The sequence below is a fragment of the Physeter macrocephalus genome, chromosome 18 (assembly GCF_002837175.3).
Source record: "Physeter macrocephalus isolate SW-GA chromosome 18, ASM283717v5, whole genome shotgun sequence".
In the NCBI taxonomy this organism is placed as follows: domain Eukaryota; kingdom Metazoa; phylum Chordata; class Mammalia; order Artiodactyla; family Physeteridae; genus Physeter; species Physeter macrocephalus.
Genome location: NC_041231.1, coordinates 43,191,899 through 43,208,942, shown reverse-complemented (window position 1 = coordinate 43,208,942; position 17,044 = coordinate 43,191,899). Strand labels below are relative to the sequence as shown.

Genomic DNA, 17,044 nt, shown 5'->3' with positions numbered 1-17,044 from the left:
AGTCTATTTTATCTGATATGAGTATTGCTATTCCAGCTTTCTTTTGATTTCCATTTGCATGGAATATCTTTTTCCATCCCCTCACTTTCAGTCTGTATGTGTCGCTAGGTCTGAAGTGGGTCTCTTGTAGACAGCATATATATGGGTCTTGTTTTTGTATCCATTCAGCAAGCCTGTGTCTTTGGTTGGAGTATTTAATCCATTCACACTTAAGGTAGTTATCAATATGTATGTTCCTATTACCATCTTCTTAATTGTTTGGGGTTTGTTATTGTAGGTCTTTTCCTTCTCTTGTGTTTCCTGCCTAGAGAAGTTCCTTTAGCATTTGTTGTAAAGCTGGTTTGGTGGTGCTGAATTCTCTTAGCTTTTGCTTGTCTGTAAATGTTTTAATTTCTCTGTCAAATCTGAATGAGATTCTTGCTGGGTAGAGTAACCTTGGTTGTAGTTTCTTCCCTTTCATCACTTTAAATATGTCTTGCCACTATTGGAAGACTCAATATTGTGAAAATAACTATACTACCCAAAGCAATCTACAGATTCAATGCAATCCCTATCAAATTACCGGTGGCATTTTTTACAGAACTAGAACAAAAAGTCTTAAAATTTGTATGGAGACACAAAAGACCCCAAATAGCCAAAGAAGTCTTGAGGGAAAAAAAATGGAGCTGGAGGAACCAGACTCCCTGACTTCAGACTATACTACAAAGCTACGGTAATCAAGACAATATGGTACTGGCACAAAAACAGAAATATAGATCAATGGAACAGGATAGGAAGCCCAGGGATAAACCCACGCAGCTATGGTCAACTAATCTATGAGAAAGGAGGCAAGGACATACAATGGAGAAAAGACAGTCTCTTCAATAAGTGGTGCTGGGAAAACTGGACAGCTACATGTAAAAGAATGAAATTAGAACACTCCCTAACACCATACACAAAAATAAACTCAAAATGGATTAGAGACCTAAATGTAAGACTGGACACTATAAAACTCTTAGAGGAAAACATAGGAAGAACCCTCTTGGACAGAAACCACAGCAAGATCTTTTTTGAGCCACCTCCTAGAGTAATGGAAATAAAAAGAAAAATAAACAAATGGGATTATCCCTGTACACTCCACATTCCCAGACAGCGGAGGACACGTAACAAACCCCACGGGGATGCCAGAGGACCGAGAGGCCTTTAACGTGAGTTTTTTACAATGAGCGCATATCACTTTTATCATCCAAAATACAGCAAAAAAATAAATAAATAAATTACTGACCTGAGCAACTGTTTCAGCACCACCCTTTCTAGTTGTTTGTCCATGGGTGGGACCCCAAGGCCCTGGCCCATGCCAGGATGGCTGAAGACAGGTAGACTCCTGCCCCACAGAATGCAATTCACTCTCATTGCATTTGCATTTATGTGCTTCATAGAATTTGGGATTTGCAGGAGTTATGGCAGTAATTTCCTAGTCCAACACAGACACAAGATCATAATCATAATAGGTGATTTTTTATAAAGGATGAGACCGAGTACCAGGCTCTGGGCTGGGCACTGTGTGTGGAGCGGGGGGGGTTCCCTCCTTTCACCCTCACAGCCATCGTTTGCGGTAGGTACTGTGATCTGCCCATTTGACAGATGAGGAAGCTGAGGCACAGTGAGATATTGCCACTAAAAGTCTCTGAACTTTTTTTTTGTTTTTTTGTGGTACGCGGGCCTCTCACTGCTGTGGCCTCTCCTGTTGCGGAGCACAGGCTCCGGACACGCAGGCTCCGTGGCCATGGCTCACGGGCCCAGCCACTCCGTAGCATGTGGGATCCTCCCAGACCGGGGCATGAACCCGTGTCCCCTGCATTGGCAGGCAGTCCCTCAACCACTGCGCCACCAGGAAAGCCCAGCAAGATATTTTTTGATCCACCTCCTAGAGTAATGGAAATAAAAATAAACAAATGGGACCTAATGAAACTTAAAAGCTTTTGCAAAGCAAAGGAAACTACAAACAAAATGAAAAGACAACCCTCAGAATGGGAGAAAATATTTGCAAATGAATCAACAGACAAAGGATTAACCTCCAAAATATATAAACAGCTCATGCAGCTCAATATTAAAAAACCAAACAACCCAATCCAAAACTGGGCAGAAGGCCTAAATAAACATTTCTCCAAAGAAGACATACAGATGGCCAAGATACACGAAAAGCTGCTCAACATCACTAATTATTAGAGAAATGCAAATCAAAACTACAATGAGCTGTCACCTCACACCAGTTAGAATGGGCATCATCAGAAAATCTACAAACAAGTGCTGGAGAGGGTGTGGAGAAAAGGGAACCCTCTTGCACTGTTGATGGGAATGTAAATTGATACAGCCACTATGGAGAGCAGTATAGAGGTTCCTTAAAAAACTAAAAATAGAATTACCGTATGACCCAACAATCCGACTACTGGGCATCTACCCAGAGAAAACCGTAATTCAAAAGGATACATGCACCCCAATGTTCATTGCAGCATTATTTACAATAGCCAGGTCATGGAAGCAACCTAAATGCCCATTGACAGATGAATCGATAAAGAAGATGTGGTGGGAGATTGGCATTAACATGTATACACTAATATGTATAAAATCGATAACTAATAAGAACCTGCTGTATAAAAAAATAAATAAAATTCAAAAATTTGAAAAAAAAAGAAATTGCTAATAAAAATAAATAATAAATAGATAATAAATAAATATGTCCTGCCACTCCCTTCTGGCTTGCACAATTTCTGCTGAAAGATCAGCTGTTAACCTTATGGGTATTCCCTTGTATGTTATTTGTTGTTTTTCCCTTGCTGCTTTTAATATTTTTTCTTTGTATTTAATTTTTGATAGTTTGATTAATATGTATCTTGGCGTTTTTCTCCTTGGATTTATCCTGTATGGGACTCTCTGTAAATAGAGACACAGATGTAGAGAACAAACGTATGCATACCAAGGGGGGAAAGTGGCGGGGGAGTGGGGTGTGTGTGTGATGAATTGGGAGATTGGGATTAACATGTATACACTAATATGTATAAAATCGATAACTAATAAGAACCTGCTGTATAAAAAAATAAATAAAATTCAAAAATTTGAAAAAAAAAGAAATTGCTAATAAAAATAAATAATAAATAGATAATAAATAAATATGTCCTGCCACTCCCTTCTGGCTTGCACAATTTCTGCTGAAAGATCAGCTGTTAACCTTATGGGTATTCCCTTGTATGTTATTTGTTGTTTTTCCCTTGCTGCTTTTAATATTTTTTCTTTGTATTTAATTTTTGATAGTTTGATTAATATGTATCTTGGCGTTTTTCTCCTTGGATTTATCCTGTATGGGACTCTCTGTGCTTCCTGGACTTGATTCACTATTTCCTTTCCCATATTAGGGAAGTTTTCAACTATAATCTCTTCAAATATTTTCTCAATCCCTTTCTTTTTCTCTTCTTCTTCTGGGACCCCTATAATTTGAATATTGGTGGGCTTAATGTTGTCCCAGAGGTCTCTGAGACTGTTCTCAATTATTTTCATTCTTTTTTCTTTATTTTGCTCTGCAGTAGTTATTTCCACTATTTTATCTTCCAGGTCACTTACTCGTTCTTCTGCCTCAGTTATTCTGCTATTGATTCCTTCTAGAGAATTTTTTATTTCATTTATTGTGTTGTTCATCATTGTTTGTTTGCTCTTTAGTTCTTCTAGGTCTTTGTTAAACATTTCTTCTATTTTCTACATTCTATTTCCAAGATTTTGCATCGTCTTTACTATCATTACTCTGAATTCTTTTTCAGGTAGACTTCCTATTTCCTCTTCATTTGTTAGGTCTGGTGGGTTTTTACCTTGCTCCTTCATCTGCTGCATAACTTACTGTGTTTGGGGTCTTCTTTTCGTAGGCTGCTGGTTCGTAGTTCCCATTGTTTTTGGTATCTGCCCCCAGTGAGTGAGTTTGGTTCAGTGGCTTGTGTAGGCTTCCTGATGGAGGAGACTGGTTCCTATGTTCTGTTGGATGAGGCTGGATCTTGTCTTTCTGGTGGCCAGGATCGAGTCCGGTGGTGAGTTTTGAGGTGTCTGTAAGCTTATTATGATTTTAGGCGCCTCTCTGCTAATGGGTGGGGTTGTGTTCCTGTCTTGCTAGTTGTTTGGCATGGGGTGTCCAGCACTGGAGCTTGCTGGTCGTTGAGTGGAGCTGGGTCTTAGCGTTGTGACAGAGATCTCTGGGAGAGCTCTCGCCAGTTGATATTACGTGGGGCCAGGAGGTGTCTGGTGGTCCAGTGTCCTGAACTCAGCTCTCTCTCCCACCTCCGAGACTCAGGCCTGACACCCGGCCGGAGCACCAAGACCCTGTCAGCCACACGGCTCTAACATTATATCTAGTGGTAATGCAGACTAGAACAGCTCTTCTGGAAACATTTGGCAGTTAAACATACACCTATCACATCTGGTTCCTAGGTACTTACTCAGGCTTACTTGTGAGAGGAGAGTGACTACCTCCTGCGCAGTAAGAAGGAATTTGGCAGGAGTTTGGGGACTGTTCTATGTCCTGTTTGTGTGGAGCTTACAAGAATCTGTGCATGTGTGGGGAATTCCCTGGCTGTCCAATGGTTAGGACTCCACGCTTTCACTGTTGAGGGCCCAGGTTTAATCCCTGGTTGGGGAACTCTGGAGAATCCAGCCTGGATGGGAATGGCCAGGCACCAGGGGCCAGACACAAGTGGCTTTTCCTGGCAAAAGGCTCCAAAGGATAAGCAATGCTCACTGCAGCCCTCAGCGGATCGCAAAGGAGGATGGGGTTCAACTGGGAAAGCAGCGTTTTCACTCCTGGAGGAGACAACAGAGCGCCGTCGGGAGTTTTCAATTCTCTACTGTAGGCAGCCAAGCGGACTACTTCAAATCTTAAGTTTACAATTTTATGTTCTTTTGCTTTTGGTTTTATTTTGTTTTTGGTAAGGAACAATGTTGAATACTACTGTTGCAGGTTGGACTTTCTGGAAGCAAATATTGAGATGGAGTTTGGGGAGCAAGATATTTATTAGGGACCAACATATGTAAAGCGAAGCAGAATTATATATTTATTTTGTTTATTTATTTTTCAGCTGTGTTGGATCTTCATTGCTGCGTGCGGGCTTTCTTTAGTTGTGATGAGCGGGGGCTACTCTGTTGCGGTGCGCGGGCTTCTCATTGCGGTGGCTTCTCTTGTTGCAGAGCACAGGCTCTAGGCACACGGGCTTCAGTAGTTGTGGCACATGGGCTTCAGTAGTTGTGGCTCACAGGCTCTAGAGTGCAGGCTCAGTAGTTGTGGCGCACGGGCTTAGTTGCTCCGCGGCATGTGGGATCTTCCCAGACCAGGGTTTGAACCCGTGTCCCCTGCACTGGCAGGTGGATTCTTAACCACTGCACCACCAGGGAATCCCGGGAAGCAGAATTAGGCAAAGGCAGAAGTTAAACTGTGTTGCAGGCCCAATGAAGCTGCCGCCAACCTAGCAGAGAACACTGGAGTGAATATTGCCTGTCAGAGTATCTGATACCAGACAAGACTGGTCAGGCATTAAATCCCTACCTTGCTCAGTCACTGGGTGTGGGCTGTCTTGGGAAGGGTGTGCCCTAAGGGGAGGCCCCTCTCATTCATGTTTGATTCCCAGGGTCTAGGAACAAGGCTTCTCATATGAGGTCCAAGGATAGCTTCAGGTTCTCATGAAATTGATAGCAAACCTGGAGGTGAATATGCATGTGTATGTTTTTCTGGGGAGAGGGTGCCAGGAATTCTCCACCCCCAAAATTGCTAAGAACCACAGGTTGGACAATGTCTAGCATATGGGCAACTTGTTATCCATCTCCTGCATCAGTGTGTTATGGAGTGGGGAGAGGAAGGATACTCTGTGCTGAAGGAGACAGGATATGTAAAAGCCTGGCTGTCAGCAGTGGGAGGTGAGGTCAGTTAAGTAACAGGTCTGTGTGGTAAACCAGTAGAAGCTCAGTTTGCTCAGAGAGGAAGATACAGTCTAGGGAAAAATAAGGTTGAAGAAGTAAGCTAGCATGAAATTGTGAAGAACCTTGACTGCCCCTGAACCACTTATATTTTATTCTGATGCAATGAGGAGCTGAAGACGTTTTTTGGCCAGGGAATGACACAGTCAGATTAAATTTCAGATGAGTTTTCTAGCTGTGTGTAAGGCTTATCAGATGAAGAAGCAGGAAGACCATTTGTTTAGTGGATTATCAGTTACCCTATGAGGATTTAATAAAAGCTGGTGAGCTTCAGTGGAGTCCACGTTCAGGTGTGTCGGGGTTTACCAGGAGGATTTACCAGGAGGATTTACCAGGTTTACCAGGAGGGTTTATCAGGAGGGTGGTTCTATAACAAACACCATCTCTTCCTGAAGCTGCAGATTGACTCTAAATTAGATCCTCTTCTGCAGCCAGAGTTCTACAAGTCACAAGTGAAATAAACATGGTCCCATTACCATCGCCAATCCAGCGATGAGCACCAGGCTCAGTTAATGCCTTTACTGCCTCTCGTTGCACCACTGTAATTTTCCCTTAACTGGTCTCCCTGCTTCCATTCTCTCCCAAGACAAATTCATCCATCCAAAATAGATTTTCTAAAACAAACCTGATCATGTCAACACTGTGCTTAAAATTCTTCCATGGTTCCCCATCCCCATCTAGAAAAAGCCTGTAACACAGAGTAAACAGGCTTTTGGGCCTTGCCCCAGCCTCCTTGTCTTCCACTCCCCTTCCACCCCCCTTCCACTCCCCTGGTGCCTTCTGCACCAGTCAGGCCCACTCACTTCCTGATCCCAATCCCGATCCTGTCACTGATCTTTCCACCCCTAGCATACATGGTCCATTCTCCCTATTCTAGGCTTCCTGCTAGCCTGGGAGTGCCTACAGAGGAGGACTGTTGTTAGGTTGGCTTGGCAGTGAGGTTCCTGCTGTAGATGTTTATTGTTCACAGATTTAAAAAATATATTTATTTATTTATTTATTTTTGGCTGTGTTGGGTCTTTGTTGCTGGCCGCGGGCTTTCTCTAGTTGCAGCGAGTGGAGGCTACTTTTCATTGTGGTGTGCGGGCGTCTCATTGCGGTGGCTTCTCTTGTTGGGGAGCATGGGCTCTAGGCACGCAGGCTTCAGCAGTTGTGGCATGTGGGCTCAGTAGTTGTGGCTCGCGGGCTCTAGAGCGTAGGCTCAGTAGTTGTGGCACAGGTTTAGTTGCTCCATGGTATGTGGGATCTTCCTGGACCAGGGCTCGAACCCGTGTCCCCTGCACTGGCAGGCGGATTCCCAACCACTGCACCACCAGGGAAGCCCTGTTCACAGCTTTTGAATTTGATAAATTACAAACATACAGAAATGATTAAAGAGTAATATAGTGAATACCTGAATACTGTCCACCTAGAGTCAGTAAGTCAAAACATTAGCATCATCCTTAACTCCTCTCTTATGTACCTTATATTCTGTTCATTAACAATTCCTGGGCTTCCCTGGTGACGCAGTGGTTAAGAATCCGCCTGCCAATGCAGGGGACATGGGTTCGAGCCCTGTTCCAGGAAGATCCCACATGCCGCAGAGCAAGTAAGCCCATGCGCCACATCTGCTGAGCCTGCGCTCTACAGCCCGTGAGCCACAACTACTGAAGCCCGCGCTCCTAGAGCCCGTGCTCCACAACAAGAGAAGCCACCACTATGAGAAGCCCGTGCACCGCAACGAAGACCCAACGCATCCAAAAATAAATAAGTAAAAGTAAATTAAAAAAAAACACAAAAAACAATTCCTTTAGGTTTTTCCTTCCGAATATATCCAGAATCCAAACACATCTCACCATCTGCTGTGCTGTGTTCTGATGGAGTCCAGCATCTCTGACCATGACCTTTAGCCTCCTCAAGGCTCCCTGCTTCGTAGTCTATTCTCAAACCACAGAAAGAGGGATTCTATTAACTCAAAAGTCAGACTATGTCAATCCCCTGCTCAGAACCCCAGAATAGCCCCCATCTACTTCAGAGGAGAGGCTGATGTCCCACACAAAGCCCCGCTTGATATGCCAACATTACCTCCATATCTTCCTCTCCCTAACTCTGCTCTAGCCACAAAGGCCTCCAGGTGGTTCCTCAAACAGGCCAGGCACAGCCAATCTCAGGGCTTTTGCATTCTTTTCTTTTGCCTGGAAGATCTCTCCCCCTCCCCCCATATCTATGGATATATCACTTCCTCAGCTTCTCAGTTCTTGAATCCAGTCACCTTCTCAGTGAAACTGTCCTTTACTCACCTAATGAAAATTGCAAATTCCTTGCCCTCCAATACTCTCTAATCCTTTTTCCAGATTTATTTTTCTTCATTGCATTTATCACAACTCGATACACTACGCATTTTTCACTTATTTATCTTTGTTATGGCCTGTAAGCTCCACAAGAACAGGGACCTATGTGCTGTGCTAACAGCTGTGCCTCCAGCACCTGGAAGGGCGTCTGTCACATAGCGGAGCGCAATCGACTTCTGCGGAGTGAGTGGAGGAACGGGAGCTTAAGGGAGGAAACACTCAAGTCCGGGAAGACTTCCGGGAGGAGGAGTAAGTCCACCAACCGCCGCCACTCCCAAACACCGCCCACGAGGCGTCCGGGCCAGCCCCGCTCCCTTAAGCCACGCCCATGGAGGCGGGCTGCGGCCGGAAGCACTTCCCCTCGGCGGAAGCCGGGCCTGGCAGACGGTCTAGGCCCTCCTCCCGACCTGCCCCGGGCTCATGCCCCGCCCACGCGAAAGTGGGTGAAAGGTCGGCGGCGCCGGCGCCGTGGCTGGGGCAGTGGAGCGGGGCTGCCGGGAGCTGGCAGGCACGGTGACTGACGGACGGACCATGGCAGACCGGGCGAAGCCCATTAGCCCGCTCAAGAACCTGCTGGCCGGCGGCTTTGGAGGCATGTGCCTGGTATTCGTGGGGCACCCGCTGGACACGGTCAAGGTGCGAGGATGCTGGGGCGCGGGCTGGAGGGAGGAGGCTCGGGCAGGGCGCGGAAAGTAGGGTCTCCCGCGAGGCTCGGTCTGGGATAGAAGTGGGGCCCGTGGGAGCGTTCGTGAGACGTCTAGGGAATCTCCCTTTCGGGGGTCGGGGAAACTATTCTTCTACCCCAGAGAGCTGGACGTTGCAGAATGAGCAGCGTCTAACCGCCCACCAAGGGCCCTTGATTTAAAAAAAAAAGTTTTCTGTCCGGAAGCCTCTTCTGATCTGGCGCCACTTCTTTGAGGATGGTAAAGAAAAAGCACCGTCCCAAAGCTCTGACTTCTGAAAACCCTAACATTATCAGCAAGGTTGAAAAAGGCATCTGTAAATCCCACTTCAGGAAGAGAGCTAAAGACTGAGGCAAGGTTATTCCAGACATGTCTTTTGACACATTTCTCTGGGCCCAGAGTGCTCCATCACTATCTCCTTTGAACCTTTCTTGACCATCTAAAGCCTGTCGCCCCATGTTAGCCTGAGTGGCCTCCTGTGGGAAGCGATGATGTCCTCAGTGACTGAGCTCCTTCCAGGGAAAGCAAGTGATCAGATTTCCCAGGGCAAGGCTGATCCCCACAACAACCTGGTGAGGAAGCCATGGTCAGATTGAGGCTCCAGGAAGGGGGAAACTCATCAGGGCTTGTTCCCTGCTTATCCTCACATTATGCATCAACTCTTTCCCCTGGAACACTTTCAGCAAGGCCTTGCTGGAGACCAAAGTCCATACCCTGTGACTTAGCATTCAAAGTTTCATCCTAGTTTTCTAACCTTATTTCTGCACACGCTTGGAGGAAATTGACAGATCATGGCCAGGGTGAGCCTGTAGGGAGCAGGCATGAAGCCTGTGTAGGAGACTTATTGGAATGTTGGATTGGGTTTCCTCCACAGGGAAATTGCTTTGGGGACATTCTCCAGGCAAGTTTGGGCAGCAGGCTCTTTGCTGCCTTTCATCTAGGAGAGGATCTGGGGTCATTCTATCACAGGACCAGGATTAAAGCAACTGGGCTGGTTTGGGCACTGTGAAACACAAGATCAGATATTTATTCAGTAATTGGTAAATGCCATGTGTGTTAGGGCTTCCCAGACAGTGGTCGTTCTAAGCAGCACTGATGTAAGGGAGAATTGTCTGACCTCTCTTTCTACTCTTGATCTTGTTAGTTCTAGGCAGCTGGGGCCTCTCTCTAAAGAAAAACGAAACCCTGTTGGTCCCTGATACAAATGTTGCTCCTACCTCCATATCCTCTTGCCCTTCCTCCCCAATCAGATGTCATTCCCAGGAAGGGCCCGAGGACCTCTGTACTGAAATGGAAATGACTGAAAATGCTCACTGCATTTTTAATAGCCAGAAAGTCTCCTTTTAGCTTAAGCCAAAACCACAAATTGCCGACTACTGTCCTTTTGACCTCAAAGAGCCAGGTGGCCTCCAATCAAAGCTTGGCCTAGAGGCACTTTCAGAGGTCTGAGGTGACTAACTGTGGTCTGGGAAGGCAAGAGGTGCAGCACTTCAGTTTGGAAAGGCTTTATGGCACATGATGAAGGGCTGGCTGAGTTCTGACTGGAGAAGTAGGGAGACCCAGACATTCGGGGGAAGTAGGGGGAAGGCAGGAGTGAAGGTGGATATAGGCTTGACAGTGGAAGCAGGCTGTAAAATAAGACCAGCCATGGAGGACTTTAATGTTCTTGCTGGGCCTGGGTGGCAGATGTCATGATGAGACATATGAGATTTATACAAAATCACAAAAAGTTATCAGTCAGAAGTTTTGGTCCATTTCTCTCTCTCTACTAACTTGGACAGGTTGTGCCTGACCATGGAGGATCTGAAGACCAAATAAGGGATTTTGGATGCAAAGCAGCAGGAGCCTCTGGACATTTCTACTGTTGTGTCCCATAAACTTCTCAGATATGCATGTCACCTCCATTGCCTAGAGAGTGAGTTCCTTAGTGTGGGACAAAAGGCCCTAACAAAATCAAGAATGAGAAATTTAAAGTAATAGAGGAACAGCATGATGAAAATGTTGTCTTGGAAAAGTTAGTATGATAGCAGCCTGAGAAGGATTAGGAAGCAGAACTCAGAGCAGGAAAAATAGCAAGGAAAAAACCTGCAGAAGTATATAACGGGGTGTATCAGTTATCTCTGGCGGTGTAACAACTTATCCCAAAACTTAGTGGCTTAAAACAACAACAATAGGGACTTCCCTGCTGGTCCAGTGGTTGGGACTCCGTACTTCCACTGCGGGGGGCACGGTTCCATCCCTCGTCAGGGAGCTAGGATCCTGCATGCCGCACAGCACGGCCAAAAAATAATAATAATAACAAGAAGTGTTATTATTAGGCGAGGATGTGGAGACCTCGGAACTCTTGTGCACTGTTGTTGGGAATGTTAAACTGTACAGTGACTGTGGAAAACAGTATGCCAGTTCCTCAAAAAAATTAAAAATAGGATTACTATATGATCCCGCAATTCCATTTCTGGATATATACCCAAAAGAATTGAAAGCAGGGTCTTGAAGAGATATTTGTACACCCCTGTTCATAGCAGCATTATTCACATAGCTGAAACATGGGAGCAACCCAAGTGTCCACAAATGGAAGAATGAATAAGCAAAATGTGGCATATACATACAATGGGGTGTTATTCAGCCTTAAAAAGAAGGAAATTCTGACCTTGCAACCACATGGATGAATACTGAAAACATTAGGCTAAGTGAACTAATAAACTAATTCAGTTTTATAAGACAAAAAGAATTCTGGATGGTGGTGATGGTTGTACAACGTTATGAATGTATTTAATATCACTGAACTGTACACTTAAAAATGGTTGAGATGGTAAATTTTATGTGTATTTTATGACAGTAAAAAAAAAACAAAACAAAACTGGGGATTTCCCTGGTGGTCCATTGGTTAAGACTCCATGCCTCCACTTCAGGGGGCACAGGTTCGATGCCTGGTCAGGGAAGTTCCGCATGCCATGCAGTGCGGCCAAAAAAATAAAGAAATAAAAAATAAAATAAAATAAAATAAAATAAAGTAAAATAGTTAAGGAAAAAAATGGGCAAAGGATCTGAATAGACATTTCTCCAAAGAAGATATACAAATGGCCAATAAACACATGAAAAATATTCCACATCATTATCCATCATGAAAATGTAAATAAAAATCACAGTGAGATACCACCTAACACCCACTATGATGGCTATAATTAAAAATAAATAAATAACAGATGATGGGATGTGGAGAAACTGGAACATTCATACAATGCTCTTTGGAAAACAGTCTGGCAGTTCCTGAAAAGGTTAAACATAGAGTTAGCATATGACCCAGCAATTCTCCTGTGATGGTTAATTTTATGTGTCAACTGGGCTGTGGGGTGTTCAGATATTGGTCAAACATTGTTCTGGGTGTATCTGTGAGGATGTTTCTGGATGAGATTAGCATTTAAGGTAGACTAAGTAAAGTAGATTGCCCTCCCTAATGTGGGTGGCCCTCATCCAGTCAGTTGAAGGCCTCAATAGAACAAAAAGCTGAAACTCCTCCCTCCTGACTGATTGAGCTGGGACATTGGTCTTTTCCTGCCTTTGGACTCAAACTGAAGCATTGGCTCTTCTTGGGTCTTTTTTTTTTTTTTCTCTTTTTTTTTTTTTTGCGGTACGCGGGCCTCTCACTGCTGTGGCCTCTCCCGTTGCAGAGCACAGGCTCCGGATGCACAGGCTCAGCGGCCATGGCTCACGGGCCCAGCCACTCCGTGGTACGTGGGATCTTCCCGGACCGGGGCACGAAGCCGGGTCCCCTGCATTGCCAGGCAGACTCTCAACCACTGCGCCACCAGGGAAGCCCTCTTCTTGGGTCTTGAGCCTGCCAGCTTTTTTTTTTTAACATCTTTATTGGAGTATAATTGCTTTACAATGTTGTGTTAGTTTCTCTGCCAGCTTTTGAACTGGGACTTGAACCATTAGCTCTCCTGGTTCTCAGGTCTTCAGACTTGAACTAGAACTATCCTATTGACTTTCCTGGGTCTCCAGCTTACTGACTGCAGGTCTTAGGATTTGTCTGCCTCCATAATTGTGTGAGCCAATTGCTTATAACAAACAAACAAATAAATCTACATATCCTATTGGTTCTATTTCTCTGGAGAATCTTGACCAATACAATTATGCTTGGGTAATATAATATCCAAGAGAATTGAAAACATAATATCCACACAAAAACCTGCACACAAAAGTTTATAGCACCATTATTCATAATAATAAAAGTGGAAAAAATGTAATTTGTCATTATCTGATGAGCAGATAAACAAAACATGGTATATTTGTACAGTGGAATATTATTTACCCATAAAAAGGAATGAAGGACTGATATATTCTACAACATAGATGAACTTTGAACACATTATGCTAAGTGAAAGAAGCCAAGTGTGAAAGACCACATATTGTATGATTTATTTATATGAAATATACAGAATAGGCAAATCCATAGAGATGGAAGCTATATTAGTAATTGCCAGGGGCTGAGAGAAGAGGGGAATGGGGAGTGACTACTAATGGGTGTGGTATTTCTTTTTGGGGTGATGAAAATATTCTAAAACTGATTATAATGAAGGTTGCACAACTCTGCAAATACACCAAGAAGCACTTAACTGTATACTTTATTTTTTATTTATTTATTTTTTTGTGGTACGTGGGCCTCTCACTGTTGTGGCCTCTCCTGTTGCGGAGCACAGGCTCCGGACGCGCAGGCTCAGCGGCCATGGCTCACGGGCCCAGCTGCTCCGCAGCATGTGGGATCTTCCCGGACGGGGGCACGAACCCGTGTCCCCTACATCGGCAGGCGGACTCTCAACCACTGCGCCACCAGGGAAGCCCACGAATTATATCTTAATAAAGCTGTTTAAAAAAACCCAATACTGAACCAAAGACCCTGTCCTTCAACCAAAAGCAACAAAAAGCTGTTGGCCAGGACTGTACTAATCTGAAGGATTGGCTTCTGTGTGGTTCATTCACATGCTGGCAGTTAGTGCTGACTGTTGTCAGGAGGCCTTCTTTCCTCCACACATGACCTCTTCAGACTGCTTGAGTATCCTCATAACATGGTGGCTGACTTTCCCCAAAGCAAATAACCTGAGATGAAGACAGGCAGAAGCTGACCTTTCTGTCACCTAGCCTTGGAGAAGTCACATAGCATCAAAACCACTACATTCTGTTAGGTAGAAGTGAGTCACTGAGTTTGGCCCACATCCAAGGGGAGGGGAATTAGGATTAACTTTTGAAGGGGAATAGTATCAAAGAGTTAGTGGGAATGTTTGAAAACCATCACACTGGGTAAGAATAGGTGAGGACTTGGCCTAAGAGAAGACTTCAGATGGAGAGAGGAAGAAATTAGGATTCTGGAAGAATCTTGAAGGAACTCTCCAAAAGCCTTGGTGCCCATGTGAATAAGAGGAGGAGAAGTAACAGGAAGTGGTTGGATGCTAGAGTTTCAAATCCTGAGAAAGAGGGTAGCCTGATGGCTCTGGCACAAATGGGTGATTCATCAAAAGGATGAGATTCTGGAGGTGATTTGAGTGGGGAGAGCTTCTCCAGGCAGTTTGAAATGTAGCCCAAAAGGTGGGGAGAGAAGGTCTGAAGATGGCTGAGTAAAAGTTATCCCTGAGCAGAATCTGAAGCCCTGGAATCTGAGTTTTCTGAAAGGGATAGTGGAACAGATGAGTAGGGTACTTAGCCTTGGAGGACTCCTGGAGTAGAAAAGGAGACAAAGGAAGGAGTACCAAGAAGGGAGGTTTAAAGAGAGAGACAGTTTGAAGCATTGGATACACCAAAAGGTGGAGAAGGATGAGGACCAAGAAAAGTAGGATCAAATCCACCTCATTGCAAAATATCTTTGTTGAGCACCTTACCTAACCACCGACAAGGCACTTCAAATGGGTGTGGAGAGTGCCTAGAGCTGAACTGAGCTTTGCATTCACTGGCACATGATTTGAACTCACTAAACCCAGCCTCCTCATTTGTAAACTGGTAGTACCTATTCCACTGGATCATCGTGGGATCCATTAGATAAGAAATAAATAGCAAAAGTAAGTGGCTGAGGAAATCAGAGGAACTGTCACTCTCTCCAAAAGCATGCTACTAATGACTTGTGAGTACAGGGTTTGAATAAACTAGAAGAAAGAGAAGTCTGAATCCAGCAGATAAAGTGAATGCTGAAGACGTGCACAGAGGTGCAGCTTTCTCTGTTATGAGTTTAGCAGACAGTTGGGCCATCGCTACTGACAGGCAGTTCTGATTCTGGGAAATGACTGTATTTTAACTTCTGGTTTCAGGTCCGACTGCAGACGCAGCCCCCAAGTTTGCCTGGACAGCCTCCCATGTATTCTGGGACCTTTGACTGTTTCCGGAAGACTCTAATGAGAGAGGTACGGAATCTTGGTGCTGGGCATTTCTCTTATTCAGAGGAATAGTTTCACAGGGTTGATTTGTTACTTCTCTGGGGGAATAGGGTGACTTTGCATAGTTCTGTTGGAGGTCTAGCCCACAGCTGTGGCTCTCTCACCGTGCCATCCTATGCCCTCCTATTGTCATCGCTCTGGAGTCTTTGGTAGTTCCAGCTACTGTTTTATGTGAATGACTGAAGCTAATAAAATGGTTCTAAAATGGTTCCGCCTTTTGGATGGCAGAATTTAGACCACAGGGAATTCATGAGGAATAGTTGGAGACGTGAAATAGAAGAAAATGCAAATCTGGATCAGTCAGTTTGACAGGGATCAGTGTCAGAAGTTCACATAAAATCTGGAGGAAGAGTCAGCCAGTCTGAGGAACAGTGAAAAGAGGCCAGCAGAGTCTTCAAACCTCTAGACTAAACTAACTGAAGGAAACTAAATTGGTTTGAGGTTATTTAATTACATAGTAATTTTTCAGATATTTCTTAAAGTGAAAACATGGGATTTTAAAAAAGGTTTAATTACTAGTGACATGTATTACTGACTTCATTAGCACATATGTGACAAGACCTTGTTGAGAACTTTTCCTTTGTTTCCTAAAATATAACTCTAATATGAATAAATATATATATGGTGTTTATTAAATATACAGAAACTGAGAAGCAAGTGTCACCCAGATAAAGAGGGGATGCTGGTGAGTGATGGACTCGGTCTGGGAGGAAAAGTTGTTCCCAGGGTTCCTGCAGGACCCAGGCATGGGAGGAAGATTTTGAGGTGGAGTCTACCCAACCACCCATGCGTGAGACGGTGCTGCCTTTTCTTCTGTAAGGCTCTCTTCCTTTCATCAGCCCAGAATGGAGTCTTAACGGTGTCCATTGGAGGCTTTGGGCTTCAAGTCAGCTAAGAGTTCTCTGCCTTTACAGAGAGGCAGGATTACATGCCTCTTGGTCAGCAAATGTTATTGAGGTCCTATTCAGTGCCTGGGCAGTGTGCTGGGTGCTGGAGGCCTGGTGAGAATGGCTCGTATAAATCCAACTCCCTGCAGAGTTGAATAGGCTTCCTTAGTTTATATTTGTGCTTGTCTCTGGGTTTTGCCATGCCAGATTGAGCTCTCTGCTTTCTGGTGCTGCCAAACGGGTCTTGGTTGTGCTGCGTGGAACTGGGTAGGCCAGACAGTGGAAGGAAGGCTAGAGGAGTTGTTGGGAGGTGTGGGTTTGGCCCTCAGGCCTTGGGCATCCTCTCAGCCCAGGTGGGAAGCTGTGGGAGGGGATTTTGGGGGCTTTGTCACATGCTGCTTTTGCAGATCCTTCTCAGAACCTTCTCTTCCTATTCACCTTTCCTATTTACCTCCTCTGCACTTTGTCCTTGGTGAGTCTGCTTACAGCCTGTAGCAGTGCTAGACCTTTGCAGGATCTGGGAGGAGTACTGACGGGTACAGTTGTGCCCCTTGAGCTCTGGAAAGAAGATGGGTTGTGAATGTCCAGGGTCTGTAGCGAGGCAGGTTCTCCAGCCTAGGTCTGTGGACCCTCTCAGTGTGCAACTCCACCCTGTTTCTCCTGCTACTTTCTGTAGGGAGCAACTTTAACATTTTTTTGTGTTTTGTTTTAAAAATTATCCCTTATTTGTATTA

The 17,044-nt window shown here is 44.8% G+C and overlaps 1 protein-coding gene across 1 annotated transcript in view; it reads left to right on the top strand.

The window, feature by feature from the left end:
* Positions 1 to 8,738: 8,738 nt before the first annotated feature.
* The window catches only part of SLC25A20 (solute carrier family 25 member 20), a 33,305-nt gene continuing 24,999 nt past the window's right edge, over positions 8,739 to 17,044 (top strand). The window contains exons 1-2 of the mRNA XM_007129894.4: positions 8,739 to 8,951; positions 15,298 to 15,390. Of these exons, the coding sequence (XP_007129956.1) occupies positions 8,847 to 8,951; positions 15,298 to 15,390 (198 nt within the window). The 5' untranslated portion in view covers positions 8,739 to 8,846. The remainder of the gene's footprint in view (positions 8,952 to 15,297; positions 15,391 to 17,044) is intronic.